The 24,807-nt window shown below is 56.1% G+C and overlaps 1 protein-coding gene across 7 annotated transcripts in view; it reads left to right on the forward strand.

The window, feature by feature from the left end:
- Farp1 (FERM, ARH/RhoGEF and pleckstrin domain protein 1) overlaps positions 1-22,673 on the forward strand; it is a 263,579-nt gene extending 240,906 nt beyond the window's left edge. For all 7 annotated transcript variants that reach the window (XM_078016237.1, XM_078016241.1, XM_021729859.3 and 4 more), the window contains exons 17-27: positions 3,868-3,946; positions 7,855-8,092; positions 11,052-11,182; positions 13,669-13,737; positions 13,945-14,034; positions 14,652-14,734; positions 14,814-14,926; positions 15,398-15,564; positions 19,169-19,276; positions 19,762-19,913; positions 21,249-22,673. In XM_078016237.1, coding sequence (XP_077872363.1) covers positions 3,868-3,946; positions 7,855-8,092; positions 11,052-11,182; positions 13,669-13,737; positions 13,945-14,034; positions 14,652-14,734; positions 14,814-14,926; positions 15,398-15,564; positions 19,169-19,276; positions 19,762-19,913; positions 21,249-21,330 — 1,312 coding nt within the window. In that variant the 3' untranslated portion in view covers positions 21,331-22,673. The remainder of the gene's footprint in view (positions 1-3,867; positions 3,947-7,854; positions 8,093-11,051; positions 11,183-13,668; positions 13,738-13,944; positions 14,035-14,651; positions 14,735-14,813; positions 14,927-15,397; positions 15,565-19,168; positions 19,277-19,761; positions 19,914-21,248) is intronic.
- Positions 22,674-24,807: the final 2,134 nt, after the last annotated feature.

Consider the following 24,807-nt stretch of genomic DNA (forward strand, 5'->3'; position numbering starts at 1 on the left):
TGGGTTCTGTGTTGACCTGGGGCTGGCAACGTGACCTGGACAGCACAGGGTGGGTTTATCCTGGCTGGCTTGGCCTACCTGCGGCCAAGTAGAATTCTTGGCTGTCAGAGAAAAAAACCCAGGTCAAAGCCCCTCCTGTCTCCTGAGGGGCTCACGGGGGCCAGACCCACAGCCCCCCTCCTGGATGGCACACACAGGTCAGGCTCACCCCAGGTCTCCTTCCTCTTCTTTCCTTCTTCCTGTTGCTCGGTCAGTCGGCTGCTACGGGCTGACCAGCTCCGCGAGTGAAGTGTCCGAACAAGGTCAGGAAGACTCGAGAGTTCACGGTGTGCCTGTGCGTGTGTGTGTCCAGTCCTTTGCTGGGGTCAGTGGAGTTACTCCTGGGAGTACGATAATCACATTGCAAGGGTCAGAGGGTAGCATCTGGGTGCGGTTTTCCTAAGCAAAATTGTCAAAAGAATTTCCATCTTTGTGCGGCGTGGTAATTACCCAGACAACAAATATGTGGCCCTGCCTTCTGAACAAGGACCCCTTTCTTATGGGATTAACATCCGCAGGATGTTGTGGGAGCGTCATAATTACTTTTTCATGTTCCTGATAATAAAATGACCTTTCGGCTACTTAGAATAAAATGAACGCCTTGCATCTGTGGACTTGGTGGCAGGGACGGAGAGGAAGTCAGACCCGAAGGTATTTCCACACGGGGGCAGCAGAGTTCAGGTCTGGCCCCAGCCCCGGAGGACAAGTCTCACGTTTGGACCCCACGGGGCAGTGTGACCCGGGGCGGGGACAGATTTGCTGCACTATTTGCAGAAACTTCAGAGCCCCCAGCCTGCTCTCGGCATGGAGCCAAGCCCCTTTAAATTTAGTGCTGTTGTCTCCGTGGCCCAGGGGAGAGAGGCCACCGGCACAGGGCAAGTCCAGGCGCTGAGGACCTGGAGACACAGACACGGCTGGGCAGACACAGGAAGGAATGTCCCCTGGAGTTGAGGGGTTTTACATCAATAGATTTCCCTTTCATAAATAGTTGGCAGAAGAACAGAGGGAGCGAGCGAGATTAAATGAAGTCTGGCTCCACTCTCCACTCTGCGCCGCTCTCCCAGCGTCCTCGGCTCTCCTGGGCTCCGCTGGGCGGTGCTGGCTATGGAGGGGAGGCACTTGTTGCTAATGGCAACCAGGAGCCCGCCCCTCTCTCCCCGGCCAGCTCAGTCCAGGCTACCAAATCCCAGGCTTTGAACGACAGACCCTTCTTCTGGTGATGTCACCTGGCAGGCCCATTGGGAAATTCCTGGGTCAGTCTGAAGTTCCAGATCATCGCTACGTGTTTCAGTTGTGCCTCCTTTTCTGGCCAGGTGCCATCGAGTCCTGTCATTCTGGCCCCCTCGGGTTCTTTGAAGGGAAGACCTACTGTGTTCAGGAGTGGAAGGCCACGGGGAGAGGGAAGGAGAGCAGGCCAGCCCTTAGGAGAGGGAGGTGTGCCGTGCGGGTGCAGCAGGGCGGGTGCTTCTGCAGAGCAGAGAGCGTCCCCGGCAAGAGCGTCCCACCGGCTGGTCTCCCTCTGCTCAAGGGTTGAAGCCGAAGGTCAGTTATCAGCTGAGCCCAGTCACCTGCAAGGGTCAGCAAGACAGCCAGATGATGAAGGGCTCAGCGGTGGCTTGGCTTAGACCCAGCGCTCCACAGGTGCCTCAAGCCCAAAGGGTGCCTCCGCGGGGCTCGGCAGTGGGCTGTGGATTGTCGCTAAGGGAGACTGGAGTCTGTGGAAGAAGCTGGAGCAGCCCTTGGCAACCCTGTTCCAGGAGAGAATTTGGTCTGCTGTCTGGGGACCAGGGAGAGGGACAAGGGGGAGATAATGGAGGTTCCTAGCTTGGGGCAGAGACCATTAAGAAAATGTAGGAAGAGGGTTGGGCCTGGGAGCCAGACCATGGACGGGGGAACGTCTGGGTCCATTTGTGGGGTCATTTGCGTTGGGCTCTCTGGAAGGTCTGAGAACCTGGGTGGATAGCTGATAGGGAACGTTTGGGTGCAGATTGGGATCTTGAGCTGAAACCAGAGAGCACAGGAGGACGTCTCTCCTCAGCGAAGGACAAAGGAACGATGGCCACCAATGGGGTTCCAGAGGACACAGACATCTCCGAAGTAGTACAGAGAAGAGGCGGGGGCGAGGGGCTAAGAGCAGACCTGGAGGCGAGTGAGGGTCATGGCGGGGAAAGGCTGGTGGGGACATGGCCGCCCCAGTGGGGGACTCGGTGGCAGGGAGAGGGCTTGGCACAGTGGTTGAGAGGCTAATGGCAAATGTCCCGTGAACACGTCAGGGAGTGCAGAGGACAGGATCCATGTCCGTGGAGAGGAGGATGGTGACAGGTGGCCAGCGGGAAGCCAAGGCGGGGAGTTCCACGTGGGACAGAGGGTGGGCCAGGCTGGAGAAGGCGGAGGAAGTGGAGGCCCAGGGCTGGGCCTCCCTTCTGTTTCAGAGGGGCTCTAGGGCTCCAGGGGTGTGGGCACCCCCCGGCTCCGGTGAGGGGGTGCGCATGGTGCTGGCCATGGCCAGCAGCAGAAAGGGTGCGTGGAGCCAGGGGCGGAGTGGGGGCTGTCCCTGTCTTCAATGCATCTGCTGACTGCCTCCTGGCCTCGCTCGATGATGCCCGAGTGTGCCCCCTGCCTCTGCTGGTCCCCTGAAGGTCCTCAGTGAACCAGAGATGGAGGCACAGGTGGGGCCTCCAGCCCCCTGCAAATGTCTGTTCTCACCGCTGGGGGTTACCAGCTATGGACGTGCCTGCACCCCCAGAGCCGCCTCACCTGAGCCACCGCCTCCTCTGTGCCCTGTGAACACCTCTGGAGTCCAGCACCTGAGTCTCGTTGGCTTTTAGTTCGTTTAATTCGCCCCGCTCCTACCGGTTGGCTTCTGGCTATCTGGAACCGTCGTCTGAAGATATCCACCAGGTTGATTGTTGTTTTAATCTGGGAAATTCTTTTCTCAAAGCCACTGCAAACTCAGAAGCTCGATTACCTGGGCTCAAGGACAAGTTCTCTACCTCGAGATAACAGGCATTGGACTGCAGAGTTTCTCTGTGCCTCAGTTTCCCTAGCTATAAAATGAAAGCTCTAGTAGACCTGCTTCATGAAGCTGCTCTGAGAGTTAGATGAGTCGATGCCTCTAATGTCCTTATTGGTAGATCGTCTGGCACATGAAGGACTCAGTAGATAGTCACTAATATTGTTATTTTCCTGGTGGCTATCAAAGTCCCTGAATCATCAACGACAGCTTTGGCACTGAGCTATAGGAAACATGACTGTATGTGCACACACTCCTTCCACGTGCACACAGCTTTGCTGTGCATCTGGAGGGCCCGGTCCCTCCCCATGTCCCTCTCTACTTGGCCACCCATCCTGTTCCCTCCAGGAAGTGGGCCTCCCGCATTTTCCCCATTTTGTCTTTCCCTTCCCAAGGGCTTTCCAGACAGTTCTTGGCTTCAGGCTAAGGGCCCTGGGGAACAGAAACATCAATTCAGGGGCTGTCTTGCTTCCCACAAGCGTTAGTGCCATCTACGGGACGCGGTCGGCTCCCGAGTCAGTTACGGTAAGTGTCCTTCAGGCTCAGGACGTGGATGGAAAACAGTTAATGGGAGATGAAACTAAAAGATGGGAAATTGGTGCTGCCCTCCTCCAAAGCACGAGTGGGATTCTTGTCTGCAGAATGAGGAGGGTAATTTCAAAGTCTCCTTCCAGCCCTGACACGTCGTGACCCCAGAGAAAGTACAGGGGATGCCCTGGGAGGGGTACAAACAGGTGGCTGCGAAGGAAACACCAAGGGAGGCCTTTCGGGTCATGTGTCACTGTTAACATTTGCCTTTGGAACTTTGCTCTCAGGGAAGGCCGCTCAAACGCCCACCTCAGAGATCACCAAAGAATCGGAGACGTCATGCTGAGGAACATTCAGGGCATGAAGGTGAGCTGGGCGGCCTGGGGTGGGCAGGACCCCAGAAGCGGGAGCTGGGCTGCCCAGGCCCCGGCTTTCAGCCCTTCTGCAGGCACGTTGCCGACCCCCTGCAGGCACCCGACGCAAAGCAGCGAGGGTGACAGTCTGGGTGAATTTTCCTCTAGGTGTCACTTGAAGGAAACATTTTTAGTAGTTTTTTTTGTGGCTGTTGTTTCAAAGTCTTTGCATTTGCACCCAGAAAAGCAGGTACTTTTTTTTTTACTGAATAGATCATTCAAAACATTTTTTTTTTTAATGGCAGACAAAACATTGGTTGACTACGTAGCTCATTTCCAGTTGGTGGTTGTGGTTTCTTCTAAGCATGACAAAATATCAGCTGTGTAGGAATTCCAGGAAATCCCATGACTTTAGATCAGCATGGAAGGGTGTGGTGTGTGCCCGAGCGTGCATGTGGGTGCTTTAGTTTGTTGTGTTTTGTGGTGCTGGGGATTAAACCTAGGCTTTGTACATGCTAGGCAAGCATCTCCTACCTCTGAGCTACACCCCTAGCTTTTTTATTTTATTTTGAGTCAAAAGTCTCACTGAGTTGCTGAGGCTGGCCTTGAATTTGCCTTCCTCCTGCCTCAGCCTCCCAAGTAGCTGAGTTTACAGTGTGCACCACTATGCCCAGCTAAGCCAATGTAAACTTTTAATCATTCAGTAGTATTTACAATGAAAGTAAGAAGTCAGTAAATATTAAACCAGTACCCTACCATATATTTGAAATCTGCCCATTCTTGTATATCTGAAATTTTTATGTTTTCATTTTCATTTTGACCCATTAATAATTCCTTTACTATAGAATGTTTTTGTTCACATAACTTAACTATTGAACACAACTCTATTTGCATTTTAAAAGCAATCTTCCTGTATCTCAACTGCCCAGAGCCTAATAACTTTTGTAACTAATAACTGCCCAGAGAAAGCAATGACCCCTAAGAAGGCAGGTGGTCACTCCAGCATTTGTTTATCCATTTGTCCAACAGACCATCCATCTAGTGCTAACTGAGCACCTACTACATACAATATCCTCATAGAGAAGTTACTGTTGGGGCTTGAATTGATTCCCGAGTCATTTGGCTAAGTTGTTTTGATAGGGTCAAAAGCTCCAGATATTTCCTGTCTGTCTGTCTGTCTGGGTCGCTGAGGTGCTGGGGTTGAACCCAGGGCCAGGTACACACGGGGCAAGCACTCCACCACCAGACTTCACCTCTTAACAAAGATGGAGATGTTCTTACCAGCTCCCCCGAGGTTCACTTTTCCAACCTGCTCACAGAGCAACCTGCTGCAGTTGTGGGCAGCCTCGGAGAGAAGCGCAGAAGTGGCCGGACCGCAGCCTCCTGTGCAGGATAAGAAGGCCGACCCCATCTAAGCCGCCCCACACCAGCGTCATACGCTAAGGTTCTGCACAGCCCTCAGATGTCGCGGTGACGGGCATCTGTGCTGCTCCCCGTGTGAGCTCTTTAAAATAGTTTAGAGCAGTTTTAGGGCTACAGAATAATGAAGCAGGAAGCACAGGGTCCCCAGCGCCCCTCCCACAGTTTCCACTCTTATTACATCTGGGTGGTGGGTGCCGGTGGGTGCCGGTGGGACCGGGGAACCAGTGCTGATGTGTCACCATAGCCAGGCCTGCAGTGGCCTGAGCGTCCCATGTTGAACATCCTAAGTGTGGACAAGTGTATGGTGACGTGCACCCGCCACGGCAGTGACAGGTGGCACTGCCCTGACAGCCCCTGTGCTTCTCCCACTCACGCCCCCTCCCTGCCGGCCTCCTACAGTCTCCGTGGCTCTTCCCTGAGCAGGTCCTGGAGCGGGAACCCTGCAGAAGTGGCTCAGGCGGGCTTTGTCCACTTGCCCTCATCGTGTTCCTCTTACCTGAGGTCCCGAGCCTGCCAGGCGAGGCCCCCTCCGCAGGCCTAGGCTCGGCCACAGGCCTCTGGGCAGCAGCAGGCCCTGCCTGGCTCTTCCTGCACCTGTGGGACAGTCCCCAGCACCTTGCTTTCTCCAGGTGTCCTTTGTGGCCTTCCCAGACTGTTTGCCCGGTGCCCACCACCGCTTCCCTGCCCTCCTCTCTGCTGACCAGCACCACCTGGCCTCTGCCGGCCCCTCCTGCTGGGCCTAAGGAGCTTGTGCCCTGTGGGGCTCCTCAGCTGAGCTGGCATCTCAGCACTGTGCTGACACCACGTGTTTACGGCTGGAGCTCTGTGCAGTGAAATAAAAATAGATGGGGGCGGTGAAGCCACCAACAACCTTTTTAAGGAATGGGTGGGAGGGCCGAGGGCGTGGCCAGAGGTGGAGCCCCGGCTTCAATCCCAGCACCCTCCACGCCAAAAATAAAAATAATGGTTGGCTTATCTTTTTTTTTTTTCCAAATTGTGTTTGTTCTTGTTGATTTTGAAGAATTTTCATAAAGTGTAGAAGGCGCATCAGACGGTTGTAGAGAGGTAGAAGCTCGGGCTAGCACTTGTGTCCAAAATGCTTAGGGTGCTCTCTGCTTTAGTGTCTCTCTTGCCGTGCACACACTTACATGTACACATGTGCACACACGCACACGCATGCACACACGCGAAGGCATGTGTGATAGGTGCAGTCCAGATAAGCTCTGTGGACTGTACCAAGCCAGTTTGCTGGTGCTGATGTGTGCCAGTCACGTGGGACGTCACCCTTAGGGGGGGAGGGGAGAGGGCTCACAGTGCCTCCCTGCTCTTCTGTAGAGTTTCTACTTCAAAACAGAAAACCAGGGGAGTCCCTGGGGAAAGGGCCAACACAGGCAGGCGCAGCATTAAGGGCAGGAGGACAAAGGAGTTGACCTCAGGGAAGGTTCTGGAACAGGAGCCAGGTAGGGGCTCCTGAGCAGGAGCATCATGTGCAGCGCCTGGCACTTTCCCGTGCAGTTGGAGGGTGGGTGACCCGGGGTGAGCAGCGAGTGGAGGCTGGACAGGTCAGAGGATCCCATCCTGAGCACCGCACATTCAGAGGCACTTCAGAAAGGGGCGTGGAAGTGGGTGACAGTGACCAAAGGAGGGCTGTGTGCTCAGGGATGGGGCAGACGGCAGCTCCGACATGTTTGGATTGACTGATAAAACTTTGGGCAGTTTTCAAAAAAGAAGAAGTCTGGACTGTTGCCCAGGGTTTTCTGTCCCGAGGAGCTGCTTATTGGTAGCACGGATCCTAGAGTCAGGGGTGAACAAGGCAGCGGGGGCGAGTAGGCTTGTGTGTGGACGCCCGGTTTCCAGATCCTTAGGAGCGTGGCGGTGGGGTGTCGCTGAGATAGGAGAGTCAGCTTGTAGCAGAGGAAGTGGCTCCCGTAGGTGCGCGGCTGTGTCATGAGTGAATGGGGTGAGACAAACGGAATGAATTTGCTGAACTGTTTGGTGCTTAGTGAATGGCCCCCGTCAGTTGTCGTCTTAACATACTTAGAAGAAAGCCACAGCCCCACCCCTCAAGGGCCTCCCGTTGGATAGTTCCTGTGTGTTGTGCGTTTTGCATGGGAGGTGTTCACTGGGGATTGAACTGGGGGCACTTTACCACTAAACTACACCCCAGGCCTTTTTAATTTATTTTGAGACAGGGTCTAAGTTGTCCATGCTGGCCTTCAACTTGGGACTCTCCTGCCTCAGCCTCCCGCTGTCGTAGCTGAGATTGCCACCAGCTGCATGTGTATTTTAAACTGCTTAGTGCCTTAGTGGAGCTTCTTATTTCATGCTCAGAACATCATTAAAATGATGAATCAAGTAGAGAAGTAGGAAAACTGAAATTTAAAGAGATTAAATAAACGTGATGATGTGAAGGGTGCAATGCACGTCCATAAGCCCAACTGGGCTGGGCACCAGAGCGTGCTGGTCCGTGGCTCAGGACTCCCCCTCTCGCCCCACAAGCCCCTGGCAGCGCACCTCTGGAAGCATGGCGAGGCCCTGGAGGCACTGGAGAACGCCATCAGGAGCTCGCGGCGCCTGGAGGTCCTCTGCAGAGACTTCGAGCTGCAGAAGGTGTGTTACCTGCCGCTCAACACCTTCCTCCTGCGCCCGCTGCACCGGCTCATGCACTACCAGCAGGTCCTGGAGCGTCTGTGCAAGCACCACGCGCCCAGCCACGCAGACTTCAGGGACTGCCGAGGTGAGCCCGGGACGGCCAGCGAATGCAGGTTTCCACAGTCCCCTGTCCCCTCTTGGTCCCTGCGGGGAAAGGTGCTACTCCTCCTTCACCTCTTGCACGCATTCCTTCCTTTGAGCCTGGGAGGCTGGGGGCAGAGAACCCTAGAGGCGCGCGCCCAGGGTTAGAACGGCTTCCACCTGTATGGGTGAAACTCCGTACTCCTACCTGCCACAGGAGGGGGCTGGTCCCTGATCCTCATGCTCAGTACCACTGGGCATTTGTGATGTGCAGTCACCTGAATAAGCCTTTCCCCCGAGTTAACTCCACCTTCCTCACCAGCCTGAGGCATGGTGAGCTCCTTTTACCTATGGAGACTACTGACATCAGAGAGGTTAAGGAATCTGTCCAGAGCTACCCAGCTGGGAAGTAAATGGTATGGAACCTGGGTCACGCTTCCCTACTGACTCAAGATGATGTACTCCCTCAAGGTGCCCAGGCCAGGCACAGGTCCTACTTTGTCACCTTTACTCCTTCAACAGTCCCATTTCATCGACAAGGAAGCAGAGGTCAGAGGGGGAAGGGATCCAGGAGTGCACTCTTGTCCCACTGAGCCGCACATTGTGTGTGTTTTTTTTTTAAAGAGACAGTGAGAGAGGGAGAGGGAGAGAGAAAGAGAGAGAGAGAGAGAGAGAGAGAGAGAATTTTTAATATTTATTTTTTAGTTCTTGGCGGACACAACATCTTTGTTGGTATGTGGTGCTGAGGATTGAACCCAGGCCGCACGCATGCCAGGCAAGCGCGCTACTGCTTGAGCCGCATCCCCAGCCCCCCGCACATTGATTTGAGCCTGGCTCCTTCTGTCCTGCAGTCTGTTGGCATTTATGTTCCCTGGCCTCAGCCCCAAGTCCCTTGTGGGCCAGGACTGCTGCCGAGTCAGTCCCCTCCCATCTCCAGCCAGGGCTGCCCCCAGAGTGGGCCCTTTGGAGGTGCCTCTTGAACACACTGCATGGAGTCTGTGTGTCCCTTGCATGTCAGGCCCCCTGCTCTTGCCTGAAGGCTCAGACCCCTCCTGTCTCCTGGGCTACCTGTTACTGTTCTCTAGAATGCGTCTTTTCCCTCCTCCTTTGCTTGAAACCCAGGCAGCCCCTGCCTCCAACTAAAATCTAAACCCGTTCTGACCTGCACCCCGTTCCTCATGCACCAGATCCACACTGCTGTGGGTGCCTGGGAGGTGGCCCTGAGAGGACCTGCTGTAAACGCAGGGTGGGCAGGAGCAGGGGAAGGGATGTCCACGGTGAGGATACAGTGTAAGTGGGAGCTTTCCAGGATGAGGGGAGGGTCCGGAGAATAGGGAACAGCAAAAATACAGGTATGCACAGGTCCAAAGGGGAGAGAACTCATGGAACATTCCAGAAAGCAGAAGTGCTGGGTGCCCTGTGTGTGGAGTGCAGAGGAGTGGGCAACCAGAAGCCTGGAACAGTGAACAGGGCCCGGAACCACAAGGTCTTGTAGATGTGACGAGCTGACCTGGCTGCAGAGGGAAGGCAGGAAGGGCTCTCGTGGCCGGGGGTCCAGACGGTCGCTCTCGGTATCTAGAACATACGGGGATCTCCTTCAGATCGTCTTTAGAAGGCTTGGCAAAGTCGATGAAGACGGTGGCGGCTCATGCCCGACAGGCGGAGCAGCCTCAGATGTCAAGGATTCTCTAGACCATCAGCCTGTGAAACCAGCCACTGCCACGGCGTGGTGCCTTGTGTCCCTGCCTCCCGCATCACTGCCAGCACCTCCTCGGCCTTCCCTGCCAACCTGTCCTCGTCCTGAAGCCTCAGCTGGCACCTGAACTCAACGTTGGTCTGGCCTCGCCCACCTTGTCCTGGTGTCCTGGCATTGCCAGTTGCTGTGCCAGGACAAGGTGACCTAAGGCCTCTCCCAACTCTGAGGACCCCACAGATGTGTTACTCAGGACTGGGAAGGGACACTGGGACTTGCAATCCCTGATGTTGGAATAGTTCATTCCTGACAATTAAATAGAGAGATGTGCTTGTTTCCTAGCTCAAGCAGAGTGGCGTCACTGTAGAGAGGGGGCCATGCCTGAGCACAGAAGGCCTGAACTGGGGGGAGGCCAGGCGCCTGTCCCGGGGCACCCTGCCCGTGAGCACCGCAGGGCCAGGTGCCCTCCTCACTCCCAACCCACTGAGTACTGGTGCCCAGTAGAGGTTTATTGGACCAAGTGGGTGGTAATGTCCGAAGACAGAGGAAAACTCTAGGGTTTGTCACTGTGGCTGAGGGGAAGCAGGCTGTGGTCAGCCAGGAAGTGCTTACTTTGCACCCGAGGAGAAATCAAGACTGCTAACACTTGCCTTCTGGAACCGGAGGAGGGGCAGGAGGAATTTGGTGACCTGAAGACTGAAAATCAGTGGCACATGTTTCTGGACAGAACTGTCACATGCCGAGCCACCGCGGGCTTGTGTGCCCCCCTGATGTGTGGTTGCTGGCTCTGGGCAGCTCCTTTGGCATGTCTCAGTCACTCTTTGCACCCTCTTGGTAAGCAGGGTAATGTCCACAGGAGGAAGACAGGTGCACTGATGCTAGTCCCCGAGTGTCGCAGTACAGGCCCCTCCAACACAGGCTGGCGGTCCCCACACTTCTGTGGCCTCTCTGTACTCACCGGGCGCTGCTCTCTCCAGGAATTCAGGGCGCCCTCATCCCCGTGGCTTTCTCTCGATGCCCACGAGTCCTTTTACCCGAGGGGCAGCCATGCACCATGAGGCCATGCCGAGTCCCCTGCCTCCTCAGGGTGCTGCAGGGAAACCGGTCAGCAAATCTGTCCTTAAAGCAAATCCCCAGTTTCTGTGATTGAGCAGCAGCCGCGCGTCCCCCAGGACAGGCCCTGAGATGCACAGCTCTGGAGAGTCTAGCCGAGAGCCCGGGGAGTAGGCCTTGGCCTGCACTAACCTCGCGCTTGTGTCTCCTTCACCAGCCGCGTTGGCAGAGATGACGGAAATGGTGGCGCAGCTGCACGGTACGATGATCAAGATGGAGAACTTCCAGAAGCTGCACGAACTCAAGAAAGACTTGATTGGCATTGACAATCTCGTGGTTCCCGGGAGGGTAAGCGGAGGGGGCGGGACGTAGAGTCAGAGAGAGGCTTCGGGGCTAGAGCTTGGACACTCTCAAGTTCAAGTGCCCTCCCCCTGCCCCCCGGGAGGCCACTGGGAAAACACTTTGAACATGACAGTGTCATTCAGAATCTGTGCAGGGAGGAGAGGGAAATCCTCTGACCTCACATTCTGCTGCTTCTTATTTGTTGACTATTTACTTTTCCCTCCTGCATTCCAGGGAGGATATAAGACAGCTTGTCTTGTTTTTTTAAAACTTCGGTAAATGAGGAGCTGAGGGTGCATCTTAGTGGTAGAGCAGTTACCTAACATGCCTGAGGCCCTCCATTCAATCCCAGCACAAAACAAAAAAAAATGAAATTTAATGAAAATGGAAGAGGAAGAGAAAGAAAAGGACTAGATAAAATGGTGATCTAAAAGCAGAGAAAGTTGTTAGTGCATGATAGTGTCTATAAGATCCCATTCAAGTTCGGTACTTTTTTTTAAAGATGCAAAATTTTTATACATAAGTTTCATTTAAAATCAAAATGACATTTGAAACAATTCTGGGAGACACAGGTTCACTTAGGGTAATAACTTGTACCTACCCAGCACCCTCCACGAGAAGCAGGTCATTAGCAATGGGTGAGGCTTCCAATACACACACACACACTCACACACACACACTCCCACCAGGTAGGGGAACAGACAAGATGGGGAAAAGCCTGCTTTTTCCAGTTCCCTTCTCAGGAAGCAATCATTTCTCAGGAACCAAAAATGATCATTCTTTGCCGTATCTATCAAATTCCTCTGGAATCTTGGTCCGGGTGTCTCTCCCTCTTCAAACTCTGTGCCTCCCAGATTCAGGCCTCGGCTCTGCTGCATGCCAGCCTTACCCTTAGGACCAGCCCCCTGAACATCAGGCCTTGCAGGCTCATCTAACAGGTAGCGGCCTCGGCACTGGGGGAGCACTGGGGAGGTTCCCTGAGCGTCACCGTCAGAAGCCGAATCGCAAAAGTGACGGGAAAGGGCAAACAAGCTTTGGGAGACTCGTCCGAGTTCTGTGGTGGGTACTGGGTGGAGATGAAGGCTGGGGTTCGCCCCAGCTCTTCTGGCGAGAGAGTTCTGCCTGGTCCCAACACGTAGCGGCCTCGTCTGCCTTCCACGTGGAAAGCCCGGTGGAATTGATGTAATTTTGTTTAAACAGAACGCTACAAGACATTAATGCATTGGGCCGAGGTGAACAGGCCATTTGTAAGGATTTCTCATTTTCAGGGAACGGTTTCCAGTGAGTGAAGAGAGCACTGGATTGGAATAGGCAGCCACAGGTTCAAAGTCTGGCTCTACCAGAGCCGGGATGATGGAACTGGACGGGGGATCTTATCCTCCCCCTCATGGGTCAGGAAGATCAGGAGGTTTATTATATAAGAAGACGCAGCACATCTTATCTTCCGTCTCCGCTCCCACTTACAAAGGGGACCAAGCATTCCCTTCCTGCGTCATGGACGGTGCCACAGCACCCCGAGCATCATGAGCCTTTCAGGGCTGGTGCTCGGTCACCCCTGGCTGACTGGGTTGTCTTGGGCTCATTTCTTCATCATTTTGCTCCTCAGTTTCCTTATCTGGAAGTGGGAATAATACTGTTGAACGTCAGGCTGGCGTGAGGGCCAGTACGCCCGCCCGGGACTTGTCAGAAATACCATGCACTCAGCAAGGGGAGGTCGTTTTTGCTTACAGAGGTGAAGCTGGAGTTGGGGTGCTGCTTACTGGCTTCAGCGCCACCTCACTTTCCTAGGCAAACAAAATGGGAGCAGCGTCACGGGCTCTCAGAGGGAGCGAGTTCCAGATAGACAGTAGTGAGGGTGGCACGGCACTGAAGGCACTACTGATGCGCATGGGACAGTCCGTGTGTGCTCTATCCCAACGTAAAATTGACCATTAGCTGGACGTGGTGCAGTACAGCTGCTCAGGAGGCCAAGGTGGGAGGACGGCTTGAACCCAGGGGTTCAAGGACAGCCAGGGCAACCTGGCCCCAATCCCAAAAGAAAGAAAAGGTTGCTGTTTGGTTTTCAAAGTGCCTGTCCTACGCAGCACAACCTCTGTCCTCAGGGATCTGGGGGAATGTGACTGGGGATGCCGAGTGCCTTGGTTCCTCTGGTTTCTAAGACCCAGAGTCGGAACTCAGACAAGATTCTCTGTCTTCTGCACTGTCTTCCCGGTCCCTGGCTGCTGCTTTGTGCAGTTGGGGTCCCTGTCCTCTCCTTCATGGTGGGGAGCATGGAGCTGGGGGTGGCCCTCATCCTCAGAGGGGCTGTGGCTCCCTGCATGTGAGCACCTGCTTCCTGCTAGCCTGAACCCCAGTTTCCTGTGAGGTGCCGTGAAGGCCCCTGGGAAAGGCTGGCCCCGGGGTGCAGTAACTGAGGGCCCCACTCAGCAGGACAGGGCCGCGGGTGCAGGGGCCCTGCGCTCTTGGTACATCTGGCCGTGTCTGCTCCGCAGGAGTTCATCCGCCTGGGCAGCCTCAGCAAGCTCTCGGGGAAGGGGCTCCAGCAGCGCATGTTTTTCCTGGTAAGTGGCGAGAGCCATGTATCCTCTCCATGGCCCCCAGACCCATGTTGTCACAGGGCTAGAGATCGTAAGGCCATGGCCACCCAAGGGACCCTGGCAGGCAGGAAGAGCAGCTCCCTGGGTTTCCCAGAGACTTGGGGATTGCACTGACTGCCCTGATGGTATCCAGCGGAGCCCACTCACCCGCCACTCCGCTTGTTCCTCTAGTTCAACGACGTCTTGCTGTACACCAGCCGGGGACTGACCGCCTCCAACCAGTTTAAAGTCCACGGGCAGCTCCCGCTCTACGGCATGACGGTGAGTGCACTACGCGGGCAGCAGCAGGTACCAGGCGGGAAGGAGCACGCCTCTGACGGGAGGAGCCAAAGGGCGAGGCTGGGCAGGAAGTGGAGGACAGGACCCTCCTGGGTGAGAAGACTGGGCCCTGAAGACCAGTGGCTCTCCAGGCCTGCCCCGTCCCCTGAAAGAATGGCCTTCTAGAGCCCTCCCGGCAGGGACACTGCCCCTCCTCCTGCATGTGGGATGCCACCAGTGCTTCCTTCTGGAACCAAGTAGAGGCTGCTGCCTGCCTCTGTGTGACTCTGCCCCTCCCAGCCTGACGGGCAGCCTCACCACACACGAGGAATGGGGGAGTTGGGGCTAGACCAGCTTGTCCCCCTGCAAGAAGAGCCAGTGGCCAGGGCCCCAACCCCTGGACAAGCAGGTGCACATGAGACACCTCACTGCAGGATTGTGACCTTGGCTTATGGTGGCCTCCTTAGGAGGTGGACAGAGAGGTGCATGGGCTCTGCGTTCCTCTGGGCCCTGAGCTGTTTTCGGCTTTCAGTGGCCTGGTCACCTTTAGGAAGCATCTGACGACATACCAGGCATCTCGCCCCTGCTTCACGGTAACGTGGTGAACTCTTGCCCCACAGATCGAGCAGAGCGAGGACGAGTGGGGGGTGCCCCACTGCCTGACCCTCCGAGGCCAGCGGCAGTCCATCATCGTGGCCGCCAGGTAACTCTGGAATCTGACCGCCTACCGTCTACCTTTGACCTGCTGTGTCTGAGAAGCTGACCTCCATCTCTGTCCTCAGTTCTCGGTCCGAGATGGAAAAGTGGATTGAGGACATCCAGATGGCCATTGACCTGGCAGAGAAGAGCAGTGGCCCCACACCTGAGTTCCTGGCCAGCAGCCCCCCGGACAACAGTGAGTGGTGGGGAAGCTTCCTGGGGCAGCGCCCAAGCCCATGGCCATGGGGCTCACTGTGGAGGGTGGCCTGGCTCTGCACCCCTGGCAGAAGGTCCCTCAGCCATAATCTGTGTTTGAGTTTAAGGCTAGAAATCAAACAAAAGCTCTTTTTCTGAAAGTTAAACTGTGGAAACATGCAAAGGGGCAGGGAAGTCACCCGCTCAAGGCGACTGCCGCTCGGCAGTTGGTGTCCAAGGAGAAGGGCAGGCTGCTGGGTAGGGCCCCAGGCCAGGCACCCAGATGTGCAGGGCTCCCTGGCAGAGGCAGGTGGCCAGGGCACGCTCCCCTCCACGGAGGCCTCGCTAGACCCCTGCTTAGTGGGTGCCCTGGGGACCACGCCGAGTCCCCCAGCCTTCTGATCCTCCTCAGTGCTTCGGAGGGGATCAGGCTTCACATGAGACACGAGTGTGGCTTCCTGTCATCCTGCAGAGTCCCCCGACGAAGCCACCACGGCCGACCAGGAGTCGGAGGACGACCTGAGTGCCTCACGCACCTCGCTGGAGCGCCAGGCCCCTCACCGCGGCAACACGATGGTGCACGTGTGCTGGCACCGCAACACCAGCGTCTCCATGGTGGACTTCAGCGTCGCCGTGGAGGTACCTGCAGAGTGTGGAGGTGGCGGGAGGTGGCGGCTGGGTGGCTCTCATCCCTACCTTGCACCTGCCCGGGCAGAGCACGTGCAGCCTCCGGCCCGGGGGTCTGCAGTGAGCCTGGCCCTGTGCCTGGCCCTTGGCAGCTGAGCAGGGAGGATGGAGCCCGGGGCTGAGTCTGCTGTGGTCATCCCCACGGGGGCAGGGAGTGGGCGTTGTCCTCTGCCGCTGCAGCTGCGGCTCCTGCTGTCCGTCAGTCTTCGCTGCCACCCTCAGGAGTCTGGGCTTTCTTTTGTTCTCCAGTTTCTCTCCTCTAGAGGACTGGGTCACAGGGCAGCGACTGTTCACGGGTGCAGCCGTGAGTCCAGGGCCATGTCCTGGAGCTGGGAATCGGGTGTATAAGGAGGTTGTAGGGTCTGACAGTGGGCAGGCTGGTGCCAGCAGGGCCACCCCGAGGAGGGGACGCGGGGTGGGGCCCTCCGGGGGCGCTCTGGGACTCGCCCTGAACGTACGCCTCCTTCATCACAACTGTGAAGGCTTCCAGACCTTCCCCACCCCCTTTTCCAGCTCAGGTCTGAAGTGACTTTAAGAACCCTCCAAGCCCAGAAAACTGGAAACAGGGGCGTTCTCATCTCCCCTGGCCAGCAGCACCCCCCTGGCTGTACCCGGCCACCGGTGTCTCTCCAGTTGTGTGCAGCTCAGTCTCATATGAAATCGTCACCGTGGCTGACCGTGGCTGGCCCCCTGGCCCCCACTGAGGTAGAGGCTGGACTCAGCTTCCAAAACACGGGAAGTTCTCGTTCCCAAACGTGCCTGGGCCACAGCGTCACGTGAGGGTTCGCTGGCTCCCATCAGGCAGGCTGGGAGAGGGGCCGACCTCCGAGGCATCTCCGTGTTCTCTGGAAGTGACCTGCATGGTCCTTTCTGAGCTTCCTGCTGTGCCCTGTGTGGGGAAGACAGTCTCTGTGGACATGGCGAGGCCAGGCACTCACTGTCCTGGCCACTCCCGCTGGGCTCTGCCTGTGGAGGCCGCTGTGCCTGGTCAGTGGGCACTGCCTGCACGTTCCCTCTCCCTCCCGCTCACAGGCCACGTGCTCCGCACTCCGCCTCCACTGCACCCTCCCTCTGGGTGGGCGTGTGAAGCTTGCTGGGAGCGGGCAGTGAGGGGCAGGCGGCCTGGGGACACCTCCACTAGCCCCACACTCCTTCACGCACCATCTACAGAGTCGCCGGTGTCTTTAGGGTCGGGAGAGCCAGACCAGCAACCTGGCCCGCAGGCCAGATCCAGCGACACCTGGCCACTTCCCGCCCTGAACTAGGAGTGGGCCCATGTTTCCCAGGGGTCTCTGGGTACTGGCTCCGATTTTGCCTGCACAGCCTGTGACACTTACTGCGACCTGAGGAGAAGCTGGCCACTCTCAGGAGCCAGCATGAATGCTCATGGGTGGCTTTGGGGGGCAATAATGCAGGTTGAAATTTTGTGGGACTGGCCAGGGTATCTCCCACACGTCCCCTCCATAGGAAAGTCCCTCCCAAGGCACAGCACTTCAGTCTGGCCTCTGAGGTGGGTGGCCTCATGTGCCAGGTGCCAAAACGCTCCTGGACCAGCTTGGTGGGCCCACCTGCCTCTCTGCTGGCTTCTTGCCGGTGTGATACTGCTAGGGCACCGACAGTCCTTGGCTCAGTCGTGTCACATCACTAGTCACCTCTGGAGCCACATGGTCTGCTCCCTGCGTCTGGATGCAAATCTCTTTATAGGAGCACCGTCCGCATCGATCCTGCTTGTAAGAGGTCACGTTCACGAGTAATAGGGGTTTGGACTTGGACATGTCTTTGGGGACATACCGTTCAGCCCACCCACCATGGGCTGAGATGGATGGCAAGGGGGGCAGAGCAAGGAGGCCTCTGTCGGTCAGGAAGATGAGAGGGTTTCTGGGGACAGCATCAAGGAAACGGGGCACTGGCTGGTTCTGGGAGACGCCCAAGACATGCACTCACAGGGCCCAGCCCACAAGAGCAGAAGGGACAGGGAACTTCACCGAGAGTCCATTGGGGCAGGAGCTGCAGAGGCTGCGAGGACAGAGCAAGGGCTTCAGGTGGCCGGTAGAAGCCAGGGCATCCCGAGGAGGCTGCCTCAGAACATGGGCCTGGAATGGGGCGGATGGATGCCGTGTCTGACCCCTGGGGGGGCTGGCTTTGGGTGTAAGAGGACATGGGAGAAGTCCTCCTGCCTACTGTGGGGTCCTGACCTCTGGTGTGCCATGGTGGGATACTGCTAGGTCACCAAATCCCCAGCTCAGCCCTGGGTGTCACCATCTGCTGGGAGCCCTGTGCTCCCTTGTCCCTGAGAGGGGATGGCAGTGAGACAAGGGGACAGAAGGTTGGAGCTGCCCGCTGGCCTGGGACACCCTCTCCACTGTGGCTGTGGTCCCCGGGCAGGGGCCCGTCTTTCCTGCACCCTCTCAGCTCACTGTTCACCATCCCCCCCACCATCAGACTGAGAGCAGCTGGAGAGAGACGTCAAACATCCTCCATCCCCGCTCCTGGCCCAGGCCTTCACTTGCTGGTGTGGGCACTTTTGGGAATGGAGTCAATAGCTTTTGCTTTTTAAAACTGGTAAAAATTTAAAATTTGGCAAATTAGCCATTTAAAGTGGACAGGTGAGTGGCACTCATCTTTACAGGTTGTGCCCCCATGACCACCTTCCTACCTGAGTCTCCCCTGGTGGTGCCACTTGACAAAGGAAACCAAGGAGACCTGGCTTGTCAGAAAGTCCCCGGGTCACCTCAGCATTCTCTGGCCCAGCGAGGTGTCCGTCCTTTGCTCCCGTCGGGGCTGCCTATGCGTCTCTAGCAGCAGCTGACCCAGGTCTCAAGGTGACCACAGGACTGTGGGATTAGCCCAGGACACTGGAGACAGGGCCTGGACCCGCCCTGCCTGGCTGAGTGCAGCTTCTGGCCCTGGCCCACTAGGTGGCGGTCAGGAGCTGCAGGTGAGGGTGTCCCTCCAGCCTTGGTGGCCGGATGGACCTGTTTCCTAGGAAAGGACCACAAAGACAGTGGCTTAGAGCAGAAATTCGTTCTCCCATGGTTTCTGGGGGCCACAAGGTGAAAATCAAGCTGTCAGTGGGGCCGAGACCCTGGAAGCCAAGGGACCCTTCCTCGCCTCTTCCATTGCTTGTTGGCAGAGTGTGATATTGCTGTGGGCCCCTGCCCCACTGCACAAGGCGTCCTTCCTGTGTGTCCCTCCCCCTAGGGACAGCACTCACATTTCAAGTCCCTCTTCCCCACTGGGACCTCATTTTAACTTATACCTGAGCCACCTACTTTACTAAGGTCACATTCCGAGACAGTGCAGGTGAAGCCCCGGCATTTCTCTTGGGAGGATGCGACTTAACCTGTAACAGGTGACAAGGAGAATTACTCAGGCCCAGCCCACTCGACCCAAGGGCTTCTCCACCTGCCAGGGAGTGGTGGGCCTTTTCCTAGTCAGAGCATGTTCTTAGAACCTGGGCACCTCCCGTGACCACCACACAGCACGATGGGCATCGAGGCTGCGCTGTCTTGCCGGGGCCATTCCCTGTGCCCCTGACTGGCCGCTTGTCTTTCAGAACCAGCTGTCTGGGAACCTGCTGAGGAAATTCAAAAACAGCAATGGATGGCAGAAGCTGTGGGTGGTGTTCACGAACTTCTGTCTGTTCTTCTATAAGTCACACCAGGTAGGTACCTGGCCCAGGTCAGGTGGCCCTGGGACCTCAGGGATGGGGACCGAGTGAAGTGTGCCTGGCCTGGTAAGAGTGGCAGCAACTCGGGGCTCCCTACAGCACCCTCCCTGCAGCCAGGCGGCCTCCCCCGGGAGACAGATGGGCTCCCCTGCTCAGCCCCTGCTGGGCGTGGAGAAGCAGGTGCTGGGGATTCTGCGCTGGGCCTGTAGGGGGGCCGCGGCTCAGCCAAGGCTGATGTTAACTCTTGGCTAAAGGACAGTCTGGCTGCTGCTTGGACAAGGAAAGGGGATCGTGTGGGGCTCGGGTCCTTCTGGAGTCATGAGCTGGACCTCACTGCACTGGCCAAGACCGTGGCCTCTAGTCCCTTCCCTGCAGACCCACGTCCTTGGGTGGAACTGCCTGGGCTCCAGAGCTGCTCCAGGTGGGGGGCAGTAGCCAGGCGCAGCCTCCTCCCCCAGCCACCTCTGTGCCCTTCCCAGGACAATCATCCCCTCGCCAGCCTGCCTCTGCTCGGGTACTCGCTCACCGTCCCCTCCGAGGCCGAGAACATCCACAAGGACTACGTGTTCAAGCTGCACTTCAAGTCCCACGTGTACTACTTCAGGGCTGAGAGCGAATACACGTTCGAAAGGTAAACGTCCTGCACTGGGTCCTGGGTGGGCCTGCATTTACTCCCTAGAGCTGGCTCCCCTCCCTGCCCGGTGCCCACGCGCCCTTGCTCCTGGGAGGCCAGTGCAGTCTTGGCTTCCTGGGTGCTACTCTGCTCACACCACCAACCCGCGCCTTTAGGTGTCTTAACATGTGCGCATTGTCAGGAAGCGGGGCTGAGGCCCGTGGCGGGGAGCGAGCTCGGGACTGCCGCCCTCCCTTGCTAGGCTCAGCTGTCACAGAACGCCTGCCTGGGCGATGGCCAAGAACGTCCCCGTCAGAGGGCCACAGGAAGCAGGAAGAGCTTACATGTCTCAGGGCTCTCCTCTCTGCCGCTGTCTGCATGACGTAGTGAGCTTTTTAGCCAAGAAATGGGTGGATAAAGGAGCCAGGCCACTGGGCACGAGCTACACCTTGAGGCTACTCCTGAAATTCGCATTTTCAGATAGAAATTCTGAGCCTCTGGGAAATGCACTCCGTAGCACACCTCTGAGGTAGCTGTCATCATTGCTGTCCTTGGTGACAGAGCCCTCAGGCTAGACAGGGCAGTAGTTAGCACTCAGGGCCAGGTCAGTGCCCTCCTAGGGAGCAGCTTGTCTCCCGGGGTTAAGACAGCGAGTTCTCACGGGTGCCCAGGTCCACAAGGACTGCCGAATGGGCTGATCGTGAACTGTGCACGTGCCTTGTGATGTCCTCAAAGAGACCCAACAGTTCTTGAGCAACAGTTTGCCACCGAGCCCACAGGATAGTGATTCTCACACTTGATTCTGGACTTGGATCAAGGAGCTGAGCTGGATCCGTCTAACTTGGGAGCTGCCTGAAGGTCCTCCGTCAAGGAGGAAGCTTGGTTCAGCCCAGCTCCCCGGCCTCAGTCCTACGGACACTTTGAACCAGATGGACTGGGGAGGGGGAAGCTGCCCTGGCTGCTAATCCTCCAGACTTTGCCAAATGACCCCTGGGGACATGTTACTGCAGCAGAAAATGGATTCCCCACCAAGCAGGTTAGGAAACACTCAGTATCCTCAGAAAAGATCAGGAGGTAGAGCTCTCCCACACAGCCAAAGCCACCTCATCCTAAATTGGTCCAAGTGAGCCTGTGGCCTCCCGTGCCTCTGGCTCCTATGGTTCTCAAACTGCATTCCTTGGGGACCCCTAGAGGAACCTTCTGCTTTAACTCTAACTTACAAACTCTTCTGCCAAAATGACCAATTTCAAACCAGTTGGGCTTCCATGACACCGTGTTTTTGCCAATAATGGCAGCACAGAACCATGAAACAATAAAGTGGCCCAAATAGTCCTGTCACCTTTTCTGTTTCAGGTGGATGGAAGTGATCCGAAGTGCCACCAGCTCTGCCTCTCGGGCCCATGTTTCAAGTCACAAAGAATCTCACATGTATTGATGGCTGGACGCACTCCATGGCTGGCTCACCGTCTGTGACGAAGCCAGCCCCACTGTCACCTGTCTGAACGTGGTTTCACAGTGACTCCCGCCCGTCTCCCTCCGCGGCCATCTCCTCACCTTGTCTTCTCCACTGCTGAGTTCTCCTTGGAACGGGGCCCCCCACCTCCAGGCCTGGGGGCCTTCCGCCGTCATTCTCATGGGGACTGTTCTTGGGCTTGTGCCAGTATTGCAGCATTGTCATTAAAGAGTGCCAAACGACATTCCTTCCCCAGGACTGCACCTCTAACGCGGTGCACACGCATCCGTTCAACCGAGGACAGGGCAAGTGCTCTTCTTTTTCTTAGAAAAGGACTTTTAGTATTCCACCTGCGGGCTGCTGTCTTAAAAATGGATTTTTCCAGTGTTCGCAACGCGCGGCGGTCTTAAGCAAATGAGATCGTTTTCAGGTTTCATTTCCCCCCAATCTTTCTACTTTTATAACAGGAGGTCCACAGGACTCACTTTCCTTGACTAATAAGCAGTTCCCAGCGCACTCCGCTCCGCTGAGGGGCCCACGCTCCAGTGACACACTTGTTACCTGGCCTACTTCTTGGCGAAGTTGACCAAATCGATTCCTCTTTACAAACCATAGCGGGTGGTTTTCGGTTCGGAGGAGCAGGGACCCAGTGCGCCCCTGACTGCTGCTGTACTGTGAGTGGTGTGTACGATGGTGTTTGCTGTGTTTCACAAGCATGAGAACCCGTGTGTCACTGACCAGGGCCATTTGTGCTGTTCCGTTCTGGGGTGTCATGTGAGCTTCATGGATGCAGGAGCCTGTACAGTCATGGTACGTAGTCCCAGCCCCCGTGACCAGACCCCTCCCCTCCCGCCTCCGTGGTTGGAAACCACACATTCTCTAGTAGTTATCTACCGTGCCTGTCTTCACTCTTTAGACCCACCCCCCGGGCATGGGGTACCGGCAGAGTAACACTGCACCCCTGGACAGTCACGCTTCGCTGGGAACCTGGTGTCCCAGTGCCCACAGGTGGGCAGCGTCGACCCGTTCGTTCCCTATGGCGACCAGGTGGCTGCCATTCCCTTCGCACTCTTGAGCCCTGCCTGACGATAGTCGGCCAATTCAGCACGGTTCTGTCCCATGTCCTCACAGGGAGGCCACTTCCCTAAACACTGGGCACACCGTCATGGAGCTGTGGCTGGTGTCCACGAGTGACGGGCGGACAAGAGCTCAAGACGTGTCATCCTTTGCCTTACGATATGTACCAGATGGTTTCAAGCACTAACAAAGGGAATAAAAATACCTCACGCCAAAACCCAGCATATTGAAGTTTTAAGGCAAAACGACCAGCACTGTCTCTTGTCTTTATTGTGCACACGTGGCGGGACAGGGACCATGGGCCTGCAACGCCACCTGTGCAGGGGCGGGGTGGGTGGACGTGAGAGGGAGGAGGACAGGCTCGGGAGATAGAACAGGTGTGGACACGAGAGGGAGGACCTTCCACTTTCCCTTGGAAGAAGCCCCTGATGAACCGCCTGGAGAGCAAGCTCCCTGCAGGCTTCTCCCAAACCGGGGGAGGGGCGGGTCAGGGAGATGCTAAGGGGCCAAGGGGCAGAGCAGTATCAGGAACAGGCTTCCTCTAGAACTTACCTGAGCTGAGTGACATCCCCAGCTCATTCAGGAACACCTGGGGACAAGGTGGTTCCCTACCCGAGCATTTCTGGATGCCTCCAAACCACTTGCTGGACACCTGTGGTTCCCATCTGTGACCAGCTCCTCTGTCCCCCGTGTGGCTTCAGAGAAAAATTGAAAATAACATGGGCACCAAGTCCACTCCCAATGGGCTGCCAGGGGAGGTGGCGTTCCAGAGACCCCTCTCATGCAAGACAAAGACCATCGTTTGCTGAGCCCCTCGCTAACCCTTGCATGACCCCGTGGGTGCTCAAGAACACACCATGGGGCCTCTGCCTCCACTGCCGTATTTTGTGGTAGAAACGCTGTTCCTGAAGGAAGAAGTATCGAATGCTTATCAACTGGCAACTCATGACTGAAGGACCAAGCCAGACACTTCACAAGAGCAACTCAAGAACAGACCTGTCCACCTGGAAGACAGGTGGCACTCAGTTTGTCAAGAAAGCGAGGGGCCAGCTGTTAGGTGGTGGAGACATCTGGAACCACCCTGGGGCTCCACCTCCCGGGTGCAGCCAGCAGCACGCAGAGAAACAACTTCAAAAAGGCAGAAGCCGTGGCCGAGCAGCCAACTCACAGCCACCGCTTCATGGTGGCCACAGTTGCATGACCCACAGGCCCTGGGCTGAGGAGCCAGGGAACAGCTCAGGTTTGGAATCAGGAGACTTCAAGTGACAGCAAACCCCCAAACGCTGAGCTCACAGACTCGGCTGAAGACCAGCAGCCATCGGCACTACTGAGGCAGGTTCCAATCGGAGCTCTGGCACCTTCAGTGAAAGACTGGAAATGTGGGGACAAAGGCTAGACTGTGGCTAAACGAGGTGCCCTCAACATTTCAGCCGATTGTGTCTACAGAGTCACAATCCAGAAGAGAGTACACTGAGGTGGTCCTCGTGGAGACCTCCAGTCTAAACACATGCCCCAGGAAGCTTCCAGCAAATTCCCAAAGAATCATTTGTTGCTTTTACCAGGAGATGGAGCTTTTCAGTATTGTATGCTCACGACTACAGGGAATCTTCCTAATCAAGACCAATATTCTTGATTAGGATCCAAGTCTACCTAGCAACTTCACCACAGTTACTAGTATTAGAAACTGGCTGCAGGAATTGTTCAGTGGTTCAGTGCAGAATTGTTCAGTGGTGGAACTGTTCAGTGGTTCAGTGCAGAATTGTTTAGTGGTGGAGCACCTGCCTTGCGTGCGTGAGGCCCTGACATCAAGTCATGATGTCACTGCCTGGAAACCCGATGAACTCCGTCTTCCAAAAAAGCTGCCATCTACATTGGTGCTCTTAAAACCTACCCCATAGCACACTTGAGGTACCCAGATACCCCAAGATGGACAAAACTGACCTTTCCTTGTATAGGGAAACACATACTGCTCAGAGTCTTGTACCCTTACAATAGGAATCAGCAATGCAGTCTGAGTTCCTTTAGCCACATGTATCCCTTTTAAAAATTAGTAATTCAACCGAAATCCACTTGTGATATAACATCATGGTTCCATAGTCTCAACTCCCACATCAAATTCAAACAAAGCGATACCTTTCCGCAACACCTCGAGTTCAGGCATGTTCTCTGTCCCGGCAACCTCCAGACCACTGCGGCAATGAACTTCCCAAGTGACTTCGTTGCCTCCCCAAAATTCCATTGTCTTAGTCCTGGCAACATATTACTAAAGGACCAAGCCACTACCCCAATAAAAGATGACAGTAATTAGCATCAACAAATATAAAAGAATGTTACCTGTACCAAAATAAAACACACAACTCTCCCTCATTGCAGAAAACCCAG

This window comes from Ictidomys tridecemlineatus, chromosome 6 (genome assembly GCF_052094955.1).
Source record: "Ictidomys tridecemlineatus isolate mIctTri1 chromosome 6, mIctTri1.hap1, whole genome shotgun sequence".
NCBI classification, from domain to species: domain Eukaryota; kingdom Metazoa; phylum Chordata; class Mammalia; order Rodentia; family Sciuridae; genus Ictidomys; species Ictidomys tridecemlineatus.